This window comes from Serinus canaria, chromosome 4, assembly GCF_022539315.1.
Source record: "Serinus canaria isolate serCan28SL12 chromosome 4, serCan2020, whole genome shotgun sequence".
NCBI lineage: Eukaryota > Metazoa > Chordata > Aves > Passeriformes > Fringillidae > Serinus > Serinus canaria.
This window is the reverse complement of record NC_066317.1, coordinates 46,084,892-46,111,847: the sequence shown is the minus strand read 5'-3', so window position 1 is coordinate 46,111,847 and position 26,956 is coordinate 46,084,892. Positions and strand designations below refer to the sequence as shown.

At 38.8% G+C, this 26,956-nt stretch overlaps 1 protein-coding gene across 4 annotated transcripts in view; it reads left to right on the top strand.

Annotated features, from left to right (window-relative positions):
* Nucleotides 1–26,907, top strand: part of ATP10D (ATPase phospholipid transporting 10D (putative)) — a 40,910-nt gene extending 14,003 nt beyond the window's left edge. Inside the window, exons 6-24 of one of the 4 annotated variants that reach the window (XR_007777429.1) lie at nt 471–577; nt 1,323–1,454; nt 2,274–2,401; nt 2,547–2,799; nt 6,063–6,298; nt 6,954–7,142; nt 8,019–8,634; nt 8,781–8,887; nt 9,784–9,910; nt 11,039–11,223; nt 12,414–12,723; nt 13,302–13,378; nt 13,939–14,064; nt 14,454–14,654; nt 17,240–17,320; nt 17,557–17,661; nt 18,970–19,157; nt 21,126–21,707; nt 21,819–26,907. Coding sequence is in view for 2 of the 4 variants with exons in the window: in XM_030238930.2 (XP_030094790.2) it covers nt 471–577; nt 1,323–1,454; nt 2,274–2,401; nt 2,547–2,799; nt 6,063–6,298; nt 6,954–7,142; nt 8,019–8,634; nt 8,781–8,887; nt 9,784–9,910; nt 11,039–11,223; nt 12,414–12,723; nt 13,302–13,378; nt 13,939–14,064; nt 14,454–14,654; nt 17,240–17,320; nt 17,557–17,661; nt 18,970–19,157; nt 21,126–21,483 (3,526 nt within the window). In the remaining 2 variants the exon portion in view is untranslated. Of the gene's footprint in view, nt 1–470; nt 578–1,322; nt 1,455–2,273; nt 2,402–2,546; nt 2,800–6,062; nt 6,299–6,953; nt 7,143–8,018; nt 8,635–8,780; nt 8,888–9,783; nt 9,911–11,038; nt 11,224–12,413; nt 12,724–13,301; nt 13,379–13,938; nt 14,065–14,453; nt 14,655–17,239; nt 17,321–17,556; nt 17,662–18,969; nt 19,158–21,125 lie in introns of all 4 variants that reach the window. The other 3 variants (XR_007777428.1, XM_030238930.2, XM_050973538.1) reach the window with 3 other exon arrangements.
* Nucleotides 26,908–26,956: the final 49 nt, after the last annotated feature.

Here is a 26,956-nt window from a genome sequence, read left to right as displayed (position 1 = left end):
AATATCTTTATTCTTCCCTTTGCACACTGACACATTAGATATTTGAGAATAAAAATAAATACATATAAATCTTAGTCTCTGAGGAAGCACCTTGACAAAGAGTGGGCCTAGCTGCTCTGGAAGCATACCACAGGAGTGACAGCGCTCAGGGTAAATTTACGATGAGATTTAATTTTTTTTTTCAAATATTTTCTGATGCTGGTAATCCGAATAGGATAGGGTTTTAGATTTTCAGTATTGTCTCTTTTCAGTAGTGCTGCCTGCTTCTCACATACCAGATAGCAAATGCTCAGATTTTCAAAGGTGATGTGCTTTCCTGTTACTCCATTCATATAAAAAGTCCAATCGGACATGTTGGGATGGCATTCAGTGACTTGCATCTTCTTTGGGAAATCTGCTAATGGCTTTGCAAAGCCTGGTTGGTAATTGCTGGATTCCTGCAGCTGACTTGAGGTGCTTTTTTTTTGCAGGGAGCATTCAAACATGGACCGAGTGGGTCTCAGCAAGGAAAACTTACTGCTCCGAGGATGCACAGTAAGAAACACAGAAGCTGTAGTAGGCATAGTGGTATATGCAGGTTAGTGAACTGCCCTGGCTTTCACAGACTTGCAACAAGATGGTTGTGTGCCCTAAGAAACAGTATTGTACAAAGGGGAATTGGGAGAGTAAAAGCTTGAATACAGTAGAAGGCAGCCATAGCTAGAAATATTAAGAATTCGTATCTGAGTTAAGTTTGTTTCTGTTTTTCACGGTAAAATCTGATACCCCTGATTATGCCTGGAAGGGCAGATCTGTTGTGTGTGAGCAGGTCCTCATCCTCAACTTGTTAGTTGCAATGGTAAACTGAGATTTTGAAATGGATATGGAAATGTGACTTGCTTACGACTTTTTTCTTAATCAAAACTGAAGCTAGTGCTGTTCTTCTGGTTCTGTTCTACAATTTGTAGAAAGGACAGAGATTTTTACACTAATCAATATGATGTATCCAGCCAGATAGTTGTAACACAGGTGTAGGATTTTGTAGAAAATGTTAAAATAATGTGGAAGGGTCAAGAATGATGTTTCTAAAGGAAAGAATATTAGTGACAGTTAATGTAAGCTAATGAAGTTAACATATACATGACAGATTTTGATTTAACTTGTTCAGTTTCTTTGGGACAGAATTCATGTATTGTAGGAGAATCTAATTTACTCATGTTTATAATGGCTGTTCAAATATTATTTAATAGAAATGTTGTTTCCCTAAGCTTTAGAAATATAAAGCACTTGCAGTTGTGGTAGTACCTGTTATTAGAGAATTTCAACCTCCTTTTTGGTTGCAGGTCATGAAACCAAAGCTATGCTGAATAACAGTGGTCCTCATTACAAGCGCAGTAAATTGGAAAGAAAAGTGAACACTGATATTCTGTGGTGTGTTCTGCTCCTACTTTTGATGTGTTTAACTGGTGCAATAGGTAAGTGAAAATCTCTCAGATTCCTGCTATTTTCCTTTCTTGACCTACAATGGTTAGTGTTTTATTTTGGGGCTGATTGATTTTGTCAGTCTTCATCCATATGTAATTTCCTGAAAGTTGGGAGTTCTGTGAGGTTTAAGTTCATGTTGTCATGTTTGGTCTGGGATGTGGTTAAAAAGTGTGTTCCTGATGTGAGTTTTTGGATCTGGATCCTGTTTCTCCATTTGATTTATCTTTTTTCTAACTAACTGTTTAGCAAAACTCCTATTTTCCTGTAGGATTTTTCAGGTAACATGAGATAAATATACACATTGAGGTGAGAGACCTAGTGTAACTAGAGTTGTACTGACTTGATATATTAGGGGTTGATCAAATTATTAGATTGAGTACATCTAAACAGACTAACTTTTCTGACAGATCATAAAGGGGTTTAAAATATTTTTTAAATATGTTTAATAAAACTTCAGATTACACTTAAAAATTATGACATCATGATGTGTTCACTAGTAGACTAAAACCTAAAGCAAGGATAACAAAATTATTTGCCAGCAGGTTTTTTTGGAGGGAGAAAACTTTTTGTGAAATGTAGTTAATATTCCTTTATTTCTGAGATATGCTGTATAGATAGAAGGCGTGTAAGGTGTTTCTTCATGTATGTATTGATACTTGGGACTCCTGTTGGGAAAAAAACCCCAAGATAAAAAATTGTAGTTTAAAAGCTTAGAAAGAACTGCAGAGTGTAACAGCTAACATAATAACCCTGAGCTGTGATACACTTTACATATAACTGATTGACTTTATCTTGTTGTTGTTTTCAAGGTCATGGAATTTGGTTAAGTAGGTATTCGGAAATACCTTTTTTTAACATCCCCGGGCCAGATGGGAAATCGAGTCCTCCAGCATTAGCAGGCTTCTATATGTTCTGGACAATGATAATTTTATTACAGGTAACTGGTCTGCTTTGAACGTGGGTCATAATTCTCATCTCATTTGTACCCTTGAAGTAACTCTTTGGCTTCAGTGGAGCTACTTCATGCTTGTAACTGGCCAAAGACGTTGTTTTTATTTAATCCCTGTGTTTTATTTTGGTAGGTCTTGATCCCTGTTTCTCTCTATGTTTCAATTGAAATTGTCAAACTGGGACAAATTTATTTAATACAGAATGACATTGATTTTTACCATGAGAAAACAGACTCAACTATTCAGTGTCGAGCACTAAATATTGCTGAAGACCTTGGTCAGATTCAGTATATTTTCTCTGATAAGACTGGAACCCTCACTGAAAATAAGATGGTTTTTCGGAGATGCAGCATTGCAGGACAGGAGTATTGCCATGAGGAGAACGGTAAGACACTAAACCTTTGTTCGCCTGGATCGTTTTTCCAACATATTTGATACCATGAGCTAAATATTCTTTACTCTTTGTGGAAGAAGTCATGCCTACTCAGTTTTGTTTCTCTCCATGGAATATTCAGAACCCAGAACATTGGAAAATTGCCCATCTGCTCTTTCCTTTCTTTTTTTTCTCTAACTAGAGTGCCAATGCTTACCTAGCATTTTAAGGTTTAAACATCCTGTGGACCATCCTAGCAGTGTACCACCTTTTTGTAGTATATGTTAAGACTCAACTTTGACATAGTTCTGCTCTTGAGGGCATAGTAACCCAAATTAAATACATGCTTAACAGTATTAATACATTATTTAACAGTAATTTTAAGATACAAGTCAATCAGATGTGTGACCATGTGGGTGTTAATGCTGCTAAGGTAAGTACCTTCATTAAAAATGACTGTGGTATTCTTAATTAGATCTTACACAGCTGCTTGTTATAAGGCAAAAAATCAAGAAGCAGTGTTAATGAATAGTTGCTGTCTTATTGTCTAAAAGTGTAGGATCTTAAATGTGTATTTCATAAAAGCCAACTTGAAGTCTTCTGGGAGCTGGGAGAAGATACAGCTCCAGACAGAAGAGAAAATTGGGCAGAGTGACGTGAATGATTTAATTAGCCATTTTATCAATTGTGTAAAACCACAAAGTATTTATTACAGTTACCATGTGTGTGTACTAGTGCCTGAAGACATTTGTTTTTTTGCTGGTGCAAATATTCGTATGCAAATATTCCATATGAGATCAAGGGTGAGGTGCTGATGATGGGTGAACATGTGAGGCACAGCTGTGTATGTGGTTTTCATGGGTTTGCTGCCAGATAGAACTGCTCACAACTACAAGCAAAAGGCACACTCTGGTGGCCACAGCAATGAATCAGTTCAGCCCTTCTTTTGTCATGCCATGGGACCAGATATTACAGACAAATTTTACAGCAATTTCTGCACGTTTTTTTGGAAGTCTTATGATGAGGGTTCCCAGATGCTTCTTTGGCTTTGCATAATTGTCCTGGGAAGGATGACAACAGCAAAGTGAGAAGAAATGTTTAAGTTCTGAACTTGACAAATGAATAACTTCAATAAAAAGCACATTATATTTTCAGAGCATTTCCTAAATCAAGGAAAGCTTTCAGAAAAGAAACCCAAGAGTGGTGTGAGTGATGCAGCTGTGGCTGATTCAGGTCTCAGTGTGCCAGGCGAAGTGTGCCTCCACATGCTTCTGCTAATAGTTCATATAAAGTTATCTCCCAAAATTATTAGTGTGTTGATTATGTACATAAATACTTCCTCCTGTGCCCCGTCTTTTCCCTTGATAGTAATCATGCATTTCTTCCTAACAAATTAGAAATTATATGAGACTTGAAAATCAGGTTGAAGAACATTGGAGGTCCTGTTTTTTAGCCCTGGTTTATATTTGTTTAAATGCACAGAGCTGCTGTTTGCAAGGCTCTTGCTACATATGGTAAGAGTTACAGTGCAACACAGTACAGTTTTTTGCACAGAAGCTGCCTAATCTGAATATGTATTTCTGGGTTTATATCTGTATTTCCCGGGGTAAAGGGATGCCTGTGATTCAGAATAATCCTCCATAGAGATGTCCCCAGGCTGTGTTCTGTCTAAAGTGACATGTGCTTCTTGGACCATGGCAGTAGAGCAGTGTGGTGTTGTAAGAGATGCCACATGTTACTTCAGACAGAGCATGCAGCTTCTCCATAGCCTGGAAGCAGAGCAGAATGGGTGTGTGTTGTCCAAGCCTGCCTCTGCAAACACACATACTAAGTCATTGGTGCTGCTTTCCCAGCACCAAAGTAAAAGGTATCAGTCCCTCGTGTGGGATTTTGTATTCGGTAGTTGTGGAGAGCCACAGTCTGTTATGTTGCCATTTAGCTGCTTTTTAAAAGGGCCATGTCTCTAGTTTCATACTGATATCAGGAACATGGCCTGCCAAGGAAGGTGTAAGCTCCGGTCTCTCTGTTTCCTTGGACTCATTAGAATAGCAGGATGGAGGACAGGATTCTTACATTTGTGTTGCAGAAAGAGAAGACAGTAGAAAACACAAGACTTGTAAATGACATAATAAACCTATTTCTATCTCATTTAGAGCAACAGACCTGGGGACTGACCTATGGAAAGGTTTTCTGTTTGCATAAAACAGAATTATATTCTGCTTTTTCACTTCTTTCCTGTAACCTGAAATAAAGAAATAGGGAATTAGTGGTGTTGCTGGACATGTCTGCAATGTATGCTAAAGTTGTCTCTTTGATAGGTTGCCATTGTTTATTTCACTGAAGTCTGAATACAAAGAGGCAGCACAACAGCTCTCAGAACAGTTTTTCCATGCTGTCTGTGGATTTTAGGCGCTGAAGTGCTAGTGTATGCTCATGGAATGCTGTTTTCACAGTGAGAGGTAAAACTTGAAAGCTGAATAGTGTACATAGTTCCAGTGCTTTCCAGAGATTTCACATGTCCAGACAAAGTTTCATTATTGAAACTTGCTTTTCAATTAAAAACTCAGAAAATGTGTATCTTTTTGTGAGGGGATGTCCAGTACTGAAACAATAAACATAGTTTGAATGAGTTCCTGCTAGCAGCTATATTTATCAAACCCCTGACATACAGTCCTGATCCATAATAACATAATGGCTAGAAAACTCGTCAGAAGTCTGGTCCCATTTTTCTGGCTTAAAACAGAATTGTTGCTATTATTCTTGATGAAATTCTTTGTTTTTTTTCTTCAGAACTTCCAGTAAAGTCCTATTCAGTGCTTTCTCAGGCATTCCATTCTAATATGTCCCATCATCTCTGACAAGGTTTTGTTGATACCTAGCCTGAGTCCATCTTGCCACAATATGGAGCCATTGGGTCTTCTGATAGCCACAGTGCTCACAAAAAACAGGCTATTTCCTTCCTATCTCTGCAATTTCCCTTCACTTGAACATGCATTTGACTCCCATCAATGTGCCCTTCTGGAGGTTGTGTAACTCCGGTTTATTTTGCTGTATCAATGTGACTCATGTTATGTGGAACTCAGATCATTTTTCTTCCCTCTTCTGGATTCAGTCCAGTAGAATGCTGCTCAGACAAGACAGTGGCTTGTTACAGGTTTAATTTTTCATAAATTGTGGGTTATTCTTAACTATATAAGTAATTCCTTACTTTAGGTGGTGTTTTGGACATGTTTCTTTTTGCTCATGGAACAATATTTTTTTTTCCCTTTCCTTAGCAAAGAGGTTGGAATCCTATCAAGAGATTGATTCAGAGGATGAGGATTCAGCTGATTGTCAGTGTGGCTCTTCAACCCCTACATCAAAATGTCAGGGGCACAACTGCAGAGCTGTGTGTGAACCTTTGAACAAAAAGTCTTTGAACCAGTTATCTGGTAGTTACTCTGCATTCAAAAGGCAAGATGAAGCAGGTGATATTCCCAACTCAGGACGCATGGCTTTCAGCAGTCCCATTGTAAGTAGAAGCTGTTTGGTTTGATGCTAAATTCCTGAATTAACTCATGAAGGTATCTCTTTTTACTCCCATTTGATCAGATTGGTTGTAATTTAAGAAATCCCTTCTCTCTCCCACCAAAATTCAGGGTGTCATGATGGCTTAGTTGCGCGCTATTTACAACTGACATTGCAGACACGTGTTGGTTAATGAAGATGTATACTTTGACTCTTGCTGCTCTGCATCCATGATCACTTCAAATGAAATTATTGACTTAATAACAGTTTGTTCTCTTATTTTAAGAGGTTTCTAGCATTTTCTTTTGCTTTTAATAGGAAATATATATATGGTCAGTACTTATTTGAGGTTATGTGAGGAGAAAACTCTGCTTCTGTACCTGAAGGTGTCTAAATACCATTCTTTATGCTTAATCTCTGTTGAAGTGTCTAAGGCTATGAACTAAGCCTTCAGTGTTTACCTTTTTGGGCAGGAAGTTTGCCATTTTCAATGGTCTAGTACAAGGCATTGAAGATGCCAGTATTCCTGTTTCCTGGTATTACAACTCAGCACAGGAGGGAAGTTGTATGAGCTTCTACACTTCAATCATCTGTAACTGATTTAACCTCCAGAGGCTAAGTTTATAACCTGATGGAAACCTTTGTTCATTTCATAATAGGAAACAGATGTTGTACCAGACACACAGCTGCTGGAGAAGTTCAGTCAAATTTCTTTTCATTCCTATCAACAATCAGAAGAAGCTAGCAGCAAGTCATCTTTGGAGACAATGTATATCACTGATTTCTTTCTTGCTCTGGCAATCTGTAATACTGTGGTAGTCTCAGGCCCCAATCAGACACATCAGAAGGTAAGAAGGCCTTGCTTTTGGTTATTTGGCCACATTTGCAAGTAGCTGATCTCTTTGTGGTTCAATTACAAAAAGAAAAATACAATTAACTGACATTTTAAAAATTATCCTTTTCACCTCTACATTTTTGTCCTATTAGAAAGAAGGGAATTACTGGAAAACCGTGGAGTGCAATGAGTTAATGAATAAAATAATAGTGATAAATTGGCTTCAATCTTTTTGTTTCTGTAACCATTTGTAACTTTTACAAGACAAATTTGGAGATAAAATTTCAGTTGTAATTTTTTTCCATATTCTAGTTATGGGTTTTCTTAAAAATGGGTATAACTTCCTGTAATAATACGTTAACAGTCAGGTTACCTTCACAAATAGGTTATTTTTGGCTGAAAAATAAGAATAATCACTGAAGTTGATGAACATAAATGATAAAATGATAAACATAAACTGAATGTTTAGCAGTTCTTTTAGCTAGTTAGTGTGAGGGGGTTGGTTTATTCTTCACAAGTATTTTGCTAATTCAGGACAAGGATTAAAGTGTTTAGTTCAATGTGCCACAACTTCAAAAAGTTACAATGTCATGCTTACTCTGTTCATTACTGAAAGTTCTGAAGAGAAGTATTGCATGAAGTCATGAATTCTACTTGAAACACATCCAATTTTCAGACCTGAAGTACTTTCACAGCTTGTAGAGGCTGTTCACTGTACTCATATGGTTTACTTGAGCTGGCCATCTTTAGTACAAGCAGTCAAACCCATGGTAAACTTTAAAATACTACTTTCATTATGAAACATACCTACTTGGTAAGGTGTCCTTCCATAATATAATAAAAAAGGAAGAATTTAACATAAATACTTTCTCTAACTATTGTGTTCCAGATGAGACTCACTTCGCTGAGTAGGATGCCTATTAAATCTCTTGAGGAAGTCAGGCAAATGTTCCAGAGGTTTTCAGTCTGGAGACTAAGCTCTTCTCCACTTCCAAGTGTGAAGGAGTCATCATCTGAAAGCCCTAATAGTTTTGTGAGAAAACTGTCTATTTTTAGAATGAAACTGGCTTCACCTACTTTGGATGGAGATGCTCAAAGGATTTCTGAACCGCACACTTCTGACAGCCCAGAAAATTCTCAAGTGCCTGGAGACCTCCATCTAGTGAATGTAGCTGCTGGTGGTGAGCCCATCCATGCTGTGTCATCTACTGAATTATCTCCCATACCAAAATTCTCTTACGAAGCTGAGAGTCCAGACGAAGCTGCCTTGGTTCATGCTGCTAGGGCTTATGAATGTGTTTTACAGTCTAGGACTCCAGATCAAGTAACTGTGGACTTTGCAGGTCTGGGGTCTTTAACGTTTCAACTTTTGCATATCCTGCCTTTTGATTCACTGCGGAAAAGGATGTCAGTGGTGGTTCGGCATCCAGTCTCCAACAAGGTGGTGGTGTACACAAAAGGTGCAGACTCAGTCATGATGGATTTGTTGAGAACTGCATCTGAAGGTATCTACAGAACCTGTAATTCACTCCTTAATGATAAATTTTAACATTTTGCTACTTCAATAATGTATTTAGACCTTCAAAATTTTCTGCTAAATTGAGCCTAAACATGCATGTTTAGTTTGCTTTCTCTTCTTTTTGTGTGATAGTACATACTAATAATTCTGAAATTGAAGAGAAGATTAAAGAGAGAACTCAGCAGCATTTGGATGATTATGCCAGAAGAGGACTGCGCACTCTGTGTATTGCTAAGAAGGTATTTCTTTTATTATATATTTTGAAGAATGTTTGTGACCAGCCTCAGTGGTACCACCAATGGAGCAAACATCATGTCTTCTAAAGAGATTTTCCTATTGCCACATTTTGTTTATCCTGATGTTCTTTTAGGAGGAATTTGTAAGAAAACCCAGTTTTTAAGATCAGTTCCTGACATCTGTTAGATTGCCATTTTTGCCAGTTCAGGATTCCAAGCATCTTATCATCCTAATTTTAAAACAGGGATTGTCCAGAATAGCCAGATTTTTCCTCAGGAGTCATAAGCAGGTCTCCTTGTGTGAATCTTACCCTTGGTGGAATTTCAGACACAGAAAAAAGATTAGGTTACACCTGTTTTATTGGATTTCACAAACAGTTTGCAGTATTACAAGCTGAGGATGCACAACTGAAGTGATGTTTTGAGATTCCATTTTAAATTCAAAGCAGCTCGGAAGTAAAATTCTGTAGGGATTAAAACAGGCTATAGAAGCCTCTTGACAAAGCATTATGCAAAGTGAAAGTGCAGGCTGTGTGGCTGTGCAGCCATCGAGCTGTACCCAGTTGTGCAGTGGTTCTGTGCCAGTGTCAGCACTGCAGGTGAGCAGCAGTGGGGACAGTGCACTGTGCCCATTGCCCTGCCTGCCTTCCATCTAAATGGAAATCTGTCAGGCAGCCCTACTAATCTGCAGGGTGCCAATGAGTAGCCTGGCAAAGTAGTCTAACACTCTGAACATTGTACTAAATCTATGGACATTCTGGAGCAGTTAAGCAATGCGCTGCCAGGAGCTGTACTTGCAGATTCGGGATATGAACAGCTAAAATAACCATGAGAACACTTTTGATGCACTGTTGAAAACCCATTATAGATACATGCCTATGTTTTCCCTCCCTGTGTAGGTGATGAGTGATGCAGAATATGCAGAGTGGTTAAATCATCGTTTTTTAGCAGAAACCAGCATTGACAATAGGGAGGACCTGCTGCTTGAATCTGCCATGAGGCTTGAGACCAAACTAACTTTGCTTGGTAAGTAGAAAATACTGTAACTCCCAGGAAAATGCCTGTGATGTTCATAATTGGAATTTGCTTGCAGAGAGCTGTGTTAATCTCAAGCTGTGTAACACATAGCTTTTTACTGACTTAGAATTTATTATCACTCCTGAATTTTTATAAATCTCACTGCTAAGTTTGTACTACATGTAAAGCACACTGAAGACAGATGGTGCTCTCCTGTTGTTTGTAAAAATCTACTGTTTTGGGGTTTTTAGGTTTCTGTTATTGTTAATATTTTGTATTTTTCTATCTTTATTAGAGTTTTTAAATGTAATTATAACCAACACATGAAATGATAACTACAAGTCACCTGCCTGCCTGTGCAGATACTCAGAGATACCCCACTTCTGGGCATATTTTCTATCAGTGTTGCATTCGTGGCACAGCAGGTGTGCTTGTGCTGTGTTCTTCTTTAATAACATGGAGAGAAGTCAGGCATGCTTCTGCCAGAACCATTCCTCTGAAGGTCATTCAGCCGTGCAGAAATGAAACAAAAAATGTTTGCTGTTGGTGTCTGAAAGGTAAACTGCAGGCAGTCTGGGATAATCACTTTAGAGAACTGTCCAGCAAATAACATTTGGAAAACAAAGTGCAAAGATCTGACTGTGGTGGTAAAGGCAGTTCATGCTAGAAGCTGAAGAGAGACAGATCCTATTGTGCAAAGGTGCTCCTTCTCTCAGTTTGTGTCATATCTGCTTAGTGTAAATGCAATAAACCTTGATACTGAAGGAATTCTGGCATCACTGGCTTCAGTTTCTGGAGAGAAGCTAGATCAGTGCTGCAAACTGATTCTTTTTTAAGGATATACAGGTACCCTTGGCCACTAAAGCCGGCAGAGAGAAGTCAAGCTGCTTTGGAGACCTGCTGTCTTGCAGGTTTGTGTCACTGGTGTTACAATAAGCAATATGGGTTGGCCCTGACATTAAATGGAAGTGAAAATAAGGAGGTTAAACAACTTCATACTGCCAAGGTGCTTGCTTTCAGGAAATTCCAAGCATGTCATGGTAGCGTGTCTGTTTTGGGATGTGGGTACAGCTCGTCCTGTCACTCTTGAAGCATTTTGGAACAGCAGCACTAATCTTTCTGCTTGCCTAAATTAAGGTGCCACTGGCATTGAAGATCGCCTGCAGGAGGGTGTTCCAGACACAATACAGGCATTACGGAAAGCTGGAATAAAAATATGGATGTTGACCGGTGACAAGAGAGAGACAGCTGTCAACATCGCCTATGCTTGTAAACTGCTGGAACCAGAGGACAGAATCTTCACTCTTAAATCACAGACTAGGGTGAGTAGAAAAGTAGTTTTCTTCTCTGCTGAAAAATTCAATAAGGCTAGTCCACAGGACAATACAGAAAAGCAAATGTTGTTTGCTTGAGAAATCAAAGAACATTTGCTTTTGAGTATTGTTCTTCCTTGTGGGTAAAATATGAAATGCTTTCTATGTATGTAACATCTGTTTCTTTATATACAATCCCTACATTATGATTAATTATTTTATCATTGGCACCATCACCTACAGAGAAAAGAGGAAAAATCAAAACTTCCTAATTTCTCTCTGTGGTAAGTTAAGGAGTTGACATGGCCTCAGGTTTACAGGATTGTTCTAAGACCTTTAATTTTTCTTTTTTTCTCTGCTTATGCATATCTTAAGAAATACAATTTGTATATGCCATAAAAGATAGTGTGGCAAGAATTAACTGTGGGGAAAATAAAGTGAAAAAATAAAGGATTTTTAGTTCAGTTGTGTTTGAAGAGAGCATAGAGTTGAATTTGTGCCAACATTTTCCTTTTACTCTGCTGGGAAATTAGGGTCTTACTTGACAGTGAGAACTAAGCCTCTTTTGCAGAAGTGCTCTTCCTCCCTCTGACTAGGCTCAGAAATAAAAAACAGGATTTGATACTGTTGCATTTCAAAGTAAAATGATGAAAAGATTTAAGAAGATGTATTTTCTTCTATGTTGCGTGTGCTTTATATAGATTGATACCACAAACTTTTTAAGCATCTTCTATTGATTCTGATAAGGTAAAACATTCCACAAGACCAGTTCCTCAATAATTCATGGCAGCTCACCTGTAATGTGATATGAAGTACACTTTTGACTCTGCCTGCCACACAAAAGAAACACAGATAGCAAAAGTTTTATCAAAGCTGTATTTATATTACAGAATCCTTAATAGTTGCTTTTCCTACTAGTCTGTGAAGGTTTTCTGGCTTGCATAGGTTTTTCTCTCTTCTCTTAGTGCAAATCTACTAAAGCATAGTTTATCACAGACACTTTTATTAACAACAGTCTTTATTAACAACAGTCCTTTGTGATTTTAAAGGGGTATTCAGCCTCACGTCTGAACCTTTCAAGATAAATACTATACAAGGACAGCATTTGACATTTTCCCCATATGTATTTTATGAATTGAAGAGGGGAGGCAGAGTACAAACAGTATTTCATAAGATGCCTTTCTCTTGTCTTTTATTAGGATGCCTGTGCCTTGGTAATGAGCAGAATTTTAGAAAACATCCAGAAGAATGCCTCTGTCAAAAAAAACCACAGTGAGAAACTTGGAAATGTCTCTGCAAGTCCCTCCACCCAAGCTCAAGGGTTCAATTCAGGCTTGGTTATTGACGGAAGGACTTTAGAACATGTCCTTCATGACAGCCTACAGAACATTTTCTTGGAACTCACAGAAAAATGTCGGGCTGTAGTCTGTTGCCAAGCCACACCACTGCAAAAGAGTGTCCTGGTCAAACTGGTGCGAAGTAAGCTAAAGGCAATGACATTAGCTGTAGGTGAGTCTTGTGGTTATCCTCCTTTCTCTGAAAAGAAGTAGAAGCCAGTTTCTTCTCTTGTATATTTTGTTAATGTCTGTCACAAAATTTATTTTATGAGCAAGATAATCCTTTGAATTGTAGTTGTCTCTGACATGAGATGATGCTTGTCTTCTGAAGTAGCAAATTTAGTCCATAAGCTTAGGTCAGTATGAAGCAGTAAGAACAGCATCAGTTATACCATTGTTATGTAATATACAAAGCAGCAAGTGAGAGCATTTTTCTTTCCATCATAACCCCCCAAAATTAGGAGGCAGAGGGGAGATGACTGGCTGTGATTTAAAGCACCCATATTTTGGGGTGCATCATGCCAGCTAAATTCTGACAAAAGGAACATCTATTGCATATTTGGAGAACATAGCTCAGTTCAGTCAGGTGTTTCATTTACTAATCCTGTTTTCCTTAGTGCTTTTCAATGTTGACCACAAAAATGTATTTCTCTGAACACTCTGGTGTTTGATATTTGTCTTTTCCTGCCACCTCCATAGCAGTGTGATAGACAGCAAAGCTAGTTTTGATTTTTCCTCTTTTCTCTGTAGGTGATGGTGCCAATGATGTCAGTATGATCCAGGTGGCTGACACTGGTGTGGGAATATCTGGCCAGGAAGGCATGCAGGTAGTGTATCCAAAGACAGCTGCAAATGAGGTCAGGTTCCGTTTTAAACCAGTTCAGAGTGTACTCTGGAGACTCAATAGCTCCACAGTCTGTTTCCTTACATGGGCAAAACTTTGCAGCCTGAGCCTCACACCCAGGCCTCAGCTCCTGATTCCACCAGGAGCAATCAGAAGCTGAATGCTGCAGGTCAAGCTTCACACAATAGTTTGCTACTGTAGCCTCTCTCCTGCAGCTGCGGGGATCAGTGAGCTCCATATTACTCCTGTCATGCAGGGAAATGAGCAGCCTAAGTGTCAGTGTCAGTGATTTCTGTGCAGTGATTTATTGTGTGGTAATAATGATGACAGCCATATTCCTGCCTGGGCTGTGTTGGACTGAGCTCTGCGTGTTAGTTGTAAAGTCTTGTGTGGAAGGGGATATCTGAGGGAGGATAACCTGGCAAGCACTATGTATAAAAAGCATAAAATGAAAATTTCAAACAGTGGGTAAGTTGCTCGGTTTCTGAAGCTTATTTGTAACAGTTTGGTTATAGCATATCCTTTTCTTCTTGTGTGTTGCAGGCTGTGATGGCAAGTGACTTTGCAATCTCTCAGTTTAGACACCTCAGGAAGCTGCTGCTTGTCCATGGTCACTGGTGTTATACCAGACTTACCAACATGGTGCTTTACTTCTTCTACAAAAATGTGGTATGTAGCTGTCCCATTCTAGGAAAATCACAGTTTACATATTTTTGAGCACTGAAAGGTTTATTGAGGCTTTATGTTCTTTTTTCTCTTCCTATTGTGAATGGTTTCAAAAAGCATGTGTCAATTCAGTTTCCCATTCGCTTGCAGAAGCCAGAGGCTCTTATTTCTTGGACTAAATTTCCCACTCAAAGCCATTGTTTGATTTCATTAAACAGTGCGTGAGGGGCAATACTAATATGGTGGCAGCATGACTGTTTCAGAAAGTCATGTCTGATTTTGAAATGTTTCCACAGATTGCTTTAACCAGACCTAAGACCTACTGGTTTTTCTCTTGTTTTTAAAGCATTTGTCAATGCTAAAATTTCATCATGTCATCTTTGGCTTTTCAGACCTACGTGAATCTCCTGTTTTGGTACCAGTTTTTCTGTGGGTTTTCAGGCACATCAATGACTGACTACTGGATCTTGATTCTTTTCAATCTCCTTTTTACATCGGTGCCACCCATCATATATGGTGTCTTGGACAAAGATATATCTGCAGAGATACTCATGGAACTCCCACAGCTTTACACAACGAGCCAGAAATCTGTGGTAGGTTACAGACTGCTTGGCCTGAAGCAAATTGAAATGATCAGCATTTGAGCCATTTCTGTCTTTCTTATATGTTTCATCTCAGACAAATATTGTTTTAAATTACCTTCTCTGTTAGGAAATGTCTAGGCCTGTGCAATATGTGCACAAATAAAAACCTGTTTTTCAAAAGATTATTTAGGCTCTTTTCAGTAATAGACTCAATCTTATCAGACATTTGTATGATAAAAGAAATTAAGGACTTCAGGTACTAGACAAACATTGCTACCAGCATGTTTATTTCATTCATTGTGTCAGCTGTCAACATGCTTCCTCAAATTGGGATTTGTTTGAGCAAGATAAGGGCACTCTGTATACTCTGAACTTTTTCTTTGTCATATAAAGGTCTCAGCTGACAAAGAACCAGAGCAGATTAATTTCAAATAATCCTCAAATAACTTCTGTCAGTCAGGGTACTTTTCAGCTTACAGGTATGTTCTGAAATTTGCCTTCCCACGTGAAAACACTATACATCATACCTGGTCTGTCAGTAATTTCTGTCCAAACATTTAGCACAGAAACTAAAAGGAGTGGGGGAGTAGGTTCTAAATCAGAATTATATAACTCATTGGGGTTTTTCCTGATTTCTACCTTGCTTAGCATAAAATCTAGCATAATTTTAAATTGATATTTCTAAAAATTTAATATAATATCTTTATTATAACAATTGAAGGCAATGACATACTGAGCCTGAGACAAAATAGGTACTACAGAGAGAGGAAATATTGACTACGAGTCACCTAAAACTCAACATTTTCTTTATGATCAGATCCTACAATATCATTAGAAGGCATTTCTTTACCAAGAGGGTGGTCATACACTGGAGCAGACTCTTAGAGGTGTGGTCAATACCCCAAGTCTGTCGGTGTTAAGGAGGCATTTCCACAATGCCCTTAATAACATGCTCGAACTTTTGGTCAGCCCTGAAGTGGTCAGGTCCCTTCCTGAAATATCCTGAAATATCCTGAAAGTATTTTATTCTGTTCTATGCTACTCTATTCTAACAAATACTGCTAAAAAAAAGAGCTACAACTTGTTGTGTTCTAGTGTTGTCTTGTTTATTATAACCTGGCAGAAGTTTAGGTCCGGTCTAGAAGGGAAAGAAGGCTATACAGTGAATGGACAAATTGTTTTGCTTGTTTTTGGACTTCTACATATCTTTTTATATGTGCTTAAATATTTTATGTTGCTTGGTTTGCAGTATTTTTGAAAAGCAAAGTATTCTTTTGGTACCAGTCCAAATCTGTGTAGATTGGCTTGAGCAGCTCTGTGCCTTGTCAGTCAAAGAATTTTGATTAAGTAAATGTGGCAAGGCCTCATTATTTGTTCTGATTTTCCGGATATGTACTGAATGATAATGCAATGAATGATCTCAGCTGAGATGAAGGTTTTGAAGCAACAAAATCAGAATTACTGCATTACATAATATATTTTCTTCTTTCCCTATTTATTCCCTTATCTTCTGTTAGGTTTTTTGTCTTTTGTCCATCCCATCATTCCTTTCTCTGAAGTTGAAATTATAATAATTTCTTTTCATGCATGGAAGCACATAGAAATAATTGCTTGACTTAAATACAACATAGAAAAAAGAGAAATGCTTTAAAAGATGCAATAAGATGCAATAGCATAATAATAATAATAATAATAAATAATGGAACAGTAAATGGGATTCATCTTTAGTAGTTTTAAGCACTTTCCTGAAAGGCAAATAAGTTTTCCCCATCACCTTCAGTTCAGTGGTTCAGTTCTTAAAAGAGCTGAATGTCTTATTGGAAAAACCCATCTCTCCACTAGTCATGGAGGACATCCTGGATGATTTGACTTCTCACCTATGTGTCTCACTTCAGTGCCTGAAGGAATGAGACATAGCTGAGCCTGAGCATAGGTAACTATGCTTTCCTAGGCGGTTGATCTGTCATAGCAGTCTGCTGCTACTGAGGGAGGAAGTCTTATTCCCTTCTCCCTTTTTTTCTGTTCCCTCTTCATCCATATAGTTAAACTGTTTTCCTAGTGCCAGCTCAGTTATCCCATCAGGTCCTCCCAGGAGCTGATTTAACTCACTTAAAGAGCAGTGTGTTATTCCAGGAGAAAAGTGAGTTGGTTTCTCACATCTGATGAGTTAAATTAGCTCACAGAGGAGTCCCATCCGCACAGAGGAGTCAGACAGCACACATAAGAAAAAGGGATGGAGATAGAAGAAGGTGGCACTTGGTATTCATTGGTAAGCTGCAGGGTACTTCCCTGTCCATCAACCTCCTCCCCTCCTTGGGACTCACCTGAGGATCTGGTACATCCATTTTGATAGGAGCAGCTGCAAGATCAGAGTTGCCAGAGCTGGCTGCTGATTTAAATACTAACAGTTAGCTATATAAGTGTGGAGGGAGAACTTAGTTCCAATAACTGTTACACAAAAGATGCCTTTTTCATTTGGAAACCAACTGGAATTACTTCTGCAAATAATCTTTCCCCAGATCCAAATTACTGCCACTTAAGGATGCAGCAATTTGTTCAATTTGTTAAAATGCCATTATGTTTTTCTCTTACAGGCTTACTTGCCTTCAGCTTTCTGGATAACCTTGCTGGATGCTTTTTACCAAAGTCTCGTTTGCTTTTTTGTGCCTTACTTTGTAAGTGGTGACTACAGAATATATTTATACATTCTGAGTTACTTAAAACCTAAGCAAATTAGAATGAAGTATTTGATTTTTACTTCCTTGTATACTGAATGTATACTAAGGTCATCATTGGAACAGAACTGAACTGTGTGTGTGCAAATATGTATGGTATTGAAATTATTCATGCCACTTCATGGTAGGACTATAGATAAAGAATATTTGACACTGACCACTGTCTTCCTTTACAGACTTACTGTGGCTCAGACATAGACATTTTTTCTTTTGGAAACCCCATAAACACAGCAGCACTCTTCATTATGCTGTTTCACCTTCTCATTGAGTGCAAGTCTGTGGTGAGTACTTTGTCTCCCAAAGAGTTCCTTACAGAGTATGTGCATACAGCTTTCAGTAAAATTAAAGGGAAGAGAGGTCTTCAAATACAAAACTGAATAAGTATAAAAGGGTCAAACCCTAAATATTGTATTTATGTGATCATGTGAGCTCTCCTAATGCATCTGTCATTGAAACCAATAGAAATATGACTAAAATTAACAAAACTTAGCCTCAGAATTATCTTTAAATAGTGAAATGATCCTGCTTTCATTTAAGGTAGGGTGGTTTGGGGGATGTTGGATCAGTTTTGCAAATGGTTAAAAATCCACCAGTGATCTGCTGAAGCTTCTTTGGTTCACAAAGTTTACATCTCAAAGGCAACAGTGTAAATTGCTGATTTTGAATGCTTGGAATTGATTATTTTCTCTGTGGCCAGGATAAACCGCTTAGAGCTGTATTTTGATGCCAGAACTGGAAAACCAATATGCTAAGAAACATTATTTCAGTTTTCAAGTCTGCACAATCTAAAGCATCTGCCTTAGCTTGGATAAATCTAGAGTACTTACAAGGGTAATACTTTGGGGTTTGGCTTAATTTTAAAGAAAATACAGTAATGGGTACTGTGAAGGACACTTAATGAGTTTTGTTTTTTCTTTGACTTTTTAGAAGTATTTTTAGGACTGTTTTATAATGGACAAAATGTCAAGCTGTGATTCAGTCTTTTAACTGTTCTTCTGGGAGTATGACAGCCATAATTAAAATGTCTTTATTGAGGACAAATATATAGCATGGGTGTATTCACACTCTGATTAGAGAACTTTACTTAAATGTATTTTGTTTGGCATTTTTTAATGTTGGCAGGCTGTAAGAACAGTGACAATATTGGTTGTTTTAGTAGCTGTTATAGCCATTTACATGTAAAATTACAGAAAAACTCCAGTGTAGAAAGGTAACCAATGTCTCAAGCAAGATATATAAAGGTGGTGTCATGTGAAGATATCACCTCCATTTGCTTGAGAAAGCTTTCTGTGCTGCCAGTGGAAAAGGTAGTAATCTGAGGCAAATGTCTTTCACAAAAGAATGAAAAGCTATGAATTTATGAAAATTTAAAAAATTAAATGTCTGGAATACATGCATACTGTAGAAAGAAGGCTCCATTCTTTCTGGATTGTTCTGTATGAAATTTGGAATATTATCTGAACAGATGTATCCTGTTACGTTCAACAGCTGCCCTTGGAGGAAAAATGTGCATGTTCATGCAAATACAGATGTAACAGTCTTTCTGTTTTACAGCTTAAATCTTACTTCTTTCCTTGTCTGAATTGCAGACATGGATACATACAGTAGTTATAGTTGGAAGCATCCTGTTTTACTTTGTTTTCACTCTGGCTGTTGGAGCAACCTGCAAAACCCACAACTCACGACCAGATTTTTACTGGATCATGGAAAAGCACATGACAGACCCAGTATTTTACTTAGTTTGCCTCCTGACTACTTGCATTGCTCTGCTACCCAGGTGAGTTTCTGTTATATAATTATAGATTACTGCTGTTACCAAAATTAGTTTTCTGTGAGTCAGTGATGTTATGAAACTCTGGCTAGGTCTTTCCTCTCTAGCATCCCCCAATAAAAATGAAGATTTCATTACTCTATTAAACCAAGCTATGTGAGGACAACTTTTTATTGCCATTTAGTTCTCCAAGTAAATTTCAGTAATAAAAATTTTCTTTTGTGACTTATATAATGCTAATTATTGTCTTTGGAGGGCAAAGAAACAGTATTTTTTGTAATCACAGAGTTCATAATTTATATACAAATCAGTTAAATTAGTGACCATGTTCTATATATAGACAAAGAAATACTATGCTTAGTCTGTGTTAGTTTGTGAAATGATTTTCTGTTTGACAGTTATGTCATGAATATGTACAAGAGTATTAAGAGCGAAAAATGCATGTACAGGCTTCTTTGTGGGGTGGAAACATGCTGCCTAGATTCACAATGAGTCTGGATAATTTTGTCTCAATGAAGTTCAAGTTTAATAATTAATTCTCCCTGGAAGGGCAGTAGTATTGGGTGGAGGTGGGAGACTGCAGCATGCTGAGCAGGGAGACACCTGAATGAGCCAACAGAGCAAATCAAACCATGTGAAAACCAGTGAAAGACACTTCATCAAACCTTCTGTTTAGCTTGCTTTAGTAGCCACAGCTATCTTCATTTCACTGCCTGAGCATGAACTCAAGTTTGTAGCCTACTAGTGAAGTGCCTCCAGTGCTAATTACTCATTCTTCTGTGTTGTGTCTCTTTCTTTCCCTCTTACATCATTTCAGAAAGAATGAGACTTGAAATTGAATTGCACAGACAGATACTGAGAAGAGTTGAGAATAAATGCTGTTTCCTGCTCACCTGATGTAATTTCTTATCATTAGACACAATCTGAGCAGTTTCTGGATCAAGTGCTGTAGTACAGGCTGCATAAGTTATCAGTCCTGCCAGCAGGAAAGCTGGCAGAGCCATGCCTGTAGATGCCTGCAATGGCCACCAAGTATTAAGTCCTATGTGAACATGTCTGATCTGTATCTTAGGCATGTCATCAAGAGTTTTACTGCACTCACTGGGGATTATGACTGATTTGATCTGACTGATGGCTTTGGTTCACACTTCAGCAGAATGACAAACCATGAGGTGCAAGAAACACATGGCTTTCTGTCCCTGCTCTCACTTGGTTCAGGTGGTGACAGTAGAGCCTTTTCTTTCACACAGTAAATCTCCCCTACATGACACGATAAAGGCTGTTGTCAGACCTTTGGAAGGGCTGTAGAGAGCCAAGGTAGGATTAAAGTTTCAGCTTGGTGGCTACTTCCAGTTTGTGGCTGTTGAATTTTGAAGAAGACAGTGATTTTCATGGTAAATTAAAGGCAAACTATTTATAAATTCTTTAAGTCATATGTATTCTCCTTGTGTCAATACCTCAGAAGATTTATTGCTGTTGGGGCTAATTTTAGCTTTTCTACTGCAGTGATTTGAAGCAGAAGTACCTATTATGGGACTACTGCTGTCACACGTATGTTTTTTCCCTTGTTTATTTCTGATATGATCCTTTGTAGGGTGCTGAAAAGCCCCCACTCAGGGTATTGTGAAGCCAGGGGGTCCTCTGCAGCTTCTAGCATGAGGGAGTGAGACAGGGGCTTTCACTGGAGGTTTAAAGAAGTTCTCTTACAGAGGGACAGACATTGGATGCCCTGCTGCCTGGAAACTCACTGCAAAAATCTGTGATTAAATCCAACCTAAATTGCCAGTTAAGTCAGTTCTAATATCACAGAATTATAGAATGGCCTGGGTTGAAAGAGACCTTAAAGATCATCTAGTTCTAGTCTAAGAACTAGGCTTCAAGGTTACTTGAATGGTGTTTGGTTTCCTTCAGGCACTGGAAACAGTTTTGGGGTTTCTTTTAAACAGCTCATTTGTAACTGTGTTTATTTTGTAGGTATTTGATAAGAGTTCTCCAAGGAACACTGTTTCCATCTCCAGTGTTGAGAGCCAAGTACCTTGTCAGACTGTCCCATGAGGAGCAGAGGAAAAAAATTAAGAGATGGAAAGATGAGTGCAATGTGAATTATTGGGTGGAGCTCCAACCTACTTCTGTGCCTTCCAGCTCAGCTGCAGGTGCTGTATCGGAGGAAGAAAGCACTGACAGTGTTTTGCCAGCATCTAAAACACCTTTTCAGACCTGTTCAAGAGATGGGTTATTAAAGAACACCTCCTTCTTACCAGACATTCAGGATGAGTTTGGGAGTACAAGGGGCTTGAACTCTGAAGAGACTGAATTTACCAAAGGAAACTAATACATTTACATTTGGTGGCAATAGATCATGTGCCAAAGTCTCTGTGTGTGCTTCTGAAAAGGGCAGCAGTGCTGTATCTCTAGCACACAGAGCAGTTTTGAGTTCTGTTTTGTGTGAAGAAGATGCTTTACTGTATTTTACAAAGTTGGAGTGCTCGCTGGTTAAATGCAGGAGTAATAACTGCTGATTTCTGCCATGCTGTTGTTTTGTTTTCTTCAGCCAAGGTAGATGATGAACACATTTCCTTAAAAGCTTGTTTGTAAGACTTTCCTGTAATTTATTAAGATGTTCAAGGCCTAAATGTCTGAATTATTTTTTATTTCTTCACACACTAGACTTTGCATACTGCTTATTTCTTGTATGCAACATTACATAACACCTCGTGGTATTATGGACAGGACATTGCATGAGTGTGGATTTGCAGAATCCAGTTCAGGTAAGTCAGCCTGCTCCCTTACACTGCTGCCCTAGAACCCAGCCATGCCCTGGGATTCAACATTTGCTGAAGTATGAAGTAAGCTACAGGGCTGGGATGTGGTGTTACTTGTTGGGTTGTTTTAAGACTTTTTATTACATGTTGTAGTGTGTATAGACAGAAATTTATATAACCACTGTGGTCCAGTTTGTTCACCAGGCTATTGCAAGGGCCATCTCACTGCTGGACAAAACACTATTTTAACCATAAGAGTGAAGCCCAGATGAGACACATGTAAAATGTCTCCCTCACTTTCTCCTTCATGTAAGGAGCAAATCCTAAGTGCAGCCTTTTGTTTTCCATGACAGTTCTTCCTTCTGCTGTATCACTCCATTTTGACTCCATGTGCCATTTCATGTTGTCTGCCACCAAAATGGACTTCTTTCCCACCTCACCCAATTCAGATGTTGGCTGGCTGTCTTTTCTCTAAACCACCTCATGCCTGTACTACAAAATTGTCTGCCGGCAGCAGTGAGGAGCTCCAGTCTGTCTTCAGGTCTTCCCTTACAAGTAGCATTTTTTAGCTGGTAGCATCACTCTTCTTCACTCTCAGGTATTTTTAAATTACTCCAGGCTTTTATAATAATCACCTTAAGTGTGTCTAAAGGCTGCTCAAAAGAAGGCATTGTGCATTGCATGTCTCTCATTTAAGTGCTGTTCTTCATCTGTCTCCAAGATGAGTCCTGCCCTCTGCCAGTTTTTCACTGCTCACACATTGCACAAAAAGTGGCTGAGGTGCATGTGCAACTTCTAGATTCCAGACTCTCTAAAATACTGCCTCCTTTTTACTTCCTTTCCCAAAAAGTTACATGGACAATTTAGAGAGGAGCTTAGGAAATCTGTTTGTATTCACTAGCACCTGTTCAAATAAACAGTTTCCTCAAACTGTAGGTGCGAATGAATTATTAGTGCTGAGCCCATTTTTTTGTTCTGTTACTTTCTCAAAGTTTCTGCTTTAAAATTGCCAAGATATGTGTGCTTATTTTTAGGCACCATGTTTTGGGCAAGGGCTCTGCTTTCTAGTTGAACCATGAGCCTTCCACATCAATGATCAACATTACATATTCCACATCTTTTAAGATCTCTGAAAGAATTTAAACAAATGCTGTGAGGTCTGAACAGCTGCTGCTATACAGGACAGATATTGAAGGCATGCTGAGTTCATTCAAATGCCAGTCACCACATGTTACCAAATGTTTAAATCAGCTCTCTGTTCAAAAGGTAGAATGTAATTAGGGCTGACTCTATCCCTAGTGTTAGTGAGGGGAGAAAGAGAAAATATACTTTTTGTTTAGCCTGTAGAAGAAAAGTAGTGGAAGAGAAAGTGATGACAGCCATTTCTAAATTTTTTTTTTTTTTTTTTAGTTCGGTTCAACATATGACAAAATGTTGTTGGTAGGTTCTAACAAAGTTAGTGGAGGCCTTTGAAGTGGTGGCAGACATTCAAACTCCAAGAGATCATGTTGGTTTGAGTTACTTTTTCAGATATTTATCTGTAGCATCCTTTTTGCTGTGGGGGCGTCACCTTGCCATGAGTGTACTGCAGGTTTCCAAAGTGAAACATCTCAGCTTTCTTGACAAGAAATGAGAGCTGCAAGGCTGCAAAACAGTCAGCAGGTTGTGCAGGGAGACAAGCTGGTACTGGGGCAGAATAATACAGGAAGAGAGTTCCTGGGATGAAGTGAAATCATCTACTCTGCTCCACAGCCCCAAGGCACAGGCTCAGCTCCACCCTTTTCCTTCCTAGTGAATGTTATCCTGCTGTAAAGAGCTCCAAACAGGCAGTGCTCTCCAGCCCTCAAATACTGGTTTTGTTTTCATTATCTGACCTGAATGTTTCTTCTGTGCTTTAAATCCACGGCCTCTCTGCACTTGTGGCCACTGAGAGGAGATTGGTCCATGTTTTACAAGTCTCTAACTCTGTGACTGAGGTATGTTGAACTTTGATGGAGGAGCTCCAGCACTTCCAGTGACCTGAGGGAATGCAGGCCTCAGCTTTGTCACCCCTGCCTCTCTGAAAAAGTTTGGGCACAACACCAGCCTGTGACCTGCCCTCTTGTTGCCTCTGCTGAAGAAGCAGAACCTACCAGCAGCTTTGACAGGTAGATGAGCATTTAGTGTCAGGAGTTTGCATTTTTTTCATACAAAAGTTGTAAGTATTCGGAGTAAGGTTTTACAAAACCTTCTGACTAAGCCATGGCATCAAAATAACTACAGGAAGAAGCATGAGTGGGAGTCATCTGTTAGACCCGAGACTAGCTCCATGGTGGGCATTTAAATTTCTATTATGGGACTCTTTACAAGCCTCAGCACTCCGTCACTCACAACTTAGTGCACTGAGCCTTTCAGGACACAGTTCCTCTCTGCAGAGATTGTAAGTGCTTTTGTACCACTTGAAGTAGTGAAAAGTAACGTGTGTGTGTGTGTGTGTGTGTGTGTATTGCATATTGGTACTCCATATTGCTTAAAACTGCCCTCTACAGTCTGCATTTTATTAGAGGATTTCAGCAAGCAGTCTGAGTCATAACGTAATTATCTGTTGGGTAAAACTTGCTTTGGGGGTTGTTTGGGTTTTTTTGTTTGATTGTTAGTTTTTTTGGTGTGGTGGTTTTGAGGTTGGGTTTGTTGTGTTTTTTTATGGTGGGTAAACAGTAGAAATAGCTGAGGGCATTTGCTGTGATTACTTGCTTTCTTTTACTGAAGGGGAGATGAGGGTTTTGAGTCTTCAATAAGACCTTTAAATACTAATTGGCCATAGCTAAAGTAGTGCCAAATGAAGGGTGGAAACACATTGCGCTCCCTGTGCTTCTCAACAGTTCAATGTTCCCTTTATTATTTTTTTAGCACTGAAAACATCACAATCACCTCCTTGCTTCTCCACGTAGGCACAGGGTGATCTGACTTTTCCATTTTGAAAATAAGCTTTTTAAGAGCATCTCAAAAGTGCCTTCCACTTGTTGTGAAAGGAAGCACAGCATTTACACTTAATTTTAAAACAAACCAAAAGAAACACCTTCAACTGCCCCAAACTTTGCAGCTACTTCTAGAGCAGTCTTAACTCTGATACTGATATGCAGTATTTGATTTACTGAAGAAAGTGCATGTTTTAAATTTTTTTCTTTCACATCAACCACACCTGTGCTAACCATTTGTGGGTGGCAGTCAGCCACAGCCTTTGCTGTGTATTTTGACAGTACAGTGAGCTTTGTCTGTACCTGGGGCACAGTTTGAGCTGATGTTTAGCCCAAGCTTTTTTTTCCACAGACCCACTGGCTGCAGCACAAGGCTGAGGACTGGCTGAGGACCAGCTAAAGCAGAGCACCCACTGCTCCCACCAGCCTTGGCTCTTGGTCAAATGTGACTGTCTTAACAAGGTTCCCATAGCTGAATTTCAGTGTGAGTTTTGTATTATTTGTTCCTGTTTTATTCTGGTTATGTTACTCTTGCCCTCATGGTCCTGGCTTCCTCATTGCAGTGGAAAGGTAAATTTTAACAGTTACAAGCTTCCGTCTGCTTATTATTTTGATTTCAGGATGTGTACATGTTGTTGAAATTCTGTGTACAACTTATAAGAGATTTTTTTATTTAAAACTAATTGCATTTCTGAACAAAATTATAGAACAAAATGTGTTCAGGTTGCAGATTTGATTGCAGCTTTAGTTTTACAGATTTCTAAGTTCAGAGTAGTTGTCGGCAGCAGTATTCATAGTAATATTTTGTACTGGAAGCACACACACAGAAAAAACTGAAAGTTGTACAGTGGTAGGAATGCCAGAATCTCCTCAAGTATTGCAGTACTAAGAGGGCTGCTAAAAAAAGTCAGCTAAGGATTCAAAAATGCCTTTTGAAGGCTATTTTTAGGCATTATTGCTAAAGTTATAACTTGTTAACTCCATATTATCATTTAATCTCTCTAAAGATCAAAACACATTTTCAACAGAAGTTATTTGGAAAATGATTGTAAATTTTTATTAATACAACTAGAAAGAAACACACTGGCTTGACTGAGTGGCACTGCTTCCATTTGGAGATACAGCTGTGGTAGAAGCAAAACCAACAAATGTTACCTTACAATGAGGCTATGACACCTGTGAGACAAACAGCATAACTGTGATAATAGCCATTTTGTCAGCACAGAGGAAAAGGCTTGATGCAGTGGAAGGAGGAGCATGTTTGCCTATTTTATGTGCACACATAAAAACCCCCGTATAAAAATACATCTATAAAATTACAAATTTCCTCTTTACATGGAATGTTGTGTCAGACACAGTCGTGGGAAAGGATAAAACCCAAGTGCTCCCTCCTAGAGCCATCTGGGATGGGGTACAGCCTGGAATTTCTTCAGACATCCCATATAGAATGGGCCTGGACTTTATGTTTAAGCAGGACTCTGCCTCATTTCCTGGGAGGGACTGCTAGAAACTGGTGGTAGGTCAAATCCAGGTAATTAAAATGTGTAGTTATATGTTATCATTTGGTAATGCTAATATCTTCATGAATTATTTTATGTACTCTGGCATTTACAAAATTCAAAGCTGCTAACCACCAACCATATCTGGTGGAGAGAAGCCAGGCTGGGTTGTTTATTCTTCAGCAGCACGTCTTTGGAAAACATACCTGGCCAGAACCTGTCTGACACCAGCCAGCTGGCTCTAACAACCACTGGGGCCACCTTCTCCTCAGGGAACTCTTGAACCAGCTCCAGGACTCCGAGCTTTTCTGCCCTACAGCCACAGAGATCCCAGCCCCAGAGGAAAGCTGAATGAGGACTGAGAGCTCCAGCCTCCATATCCTTGAGGCAAGGACATCAATAACCTGCTTCAGCAGTAATCTACTTGGACTAGATAAACATGGTCACAGCTGCTTTCTCTCTTTATAGCTGGGGCAAGAAGAGTATTTTAAGTGTTATATCCTTAAGATACTAAAAGTAAAAAAACCCAACAATCAAACCTAGCAAAGCCTTGAAGAGTTTTCCTTCTGAGCGTGAAACAATGACTG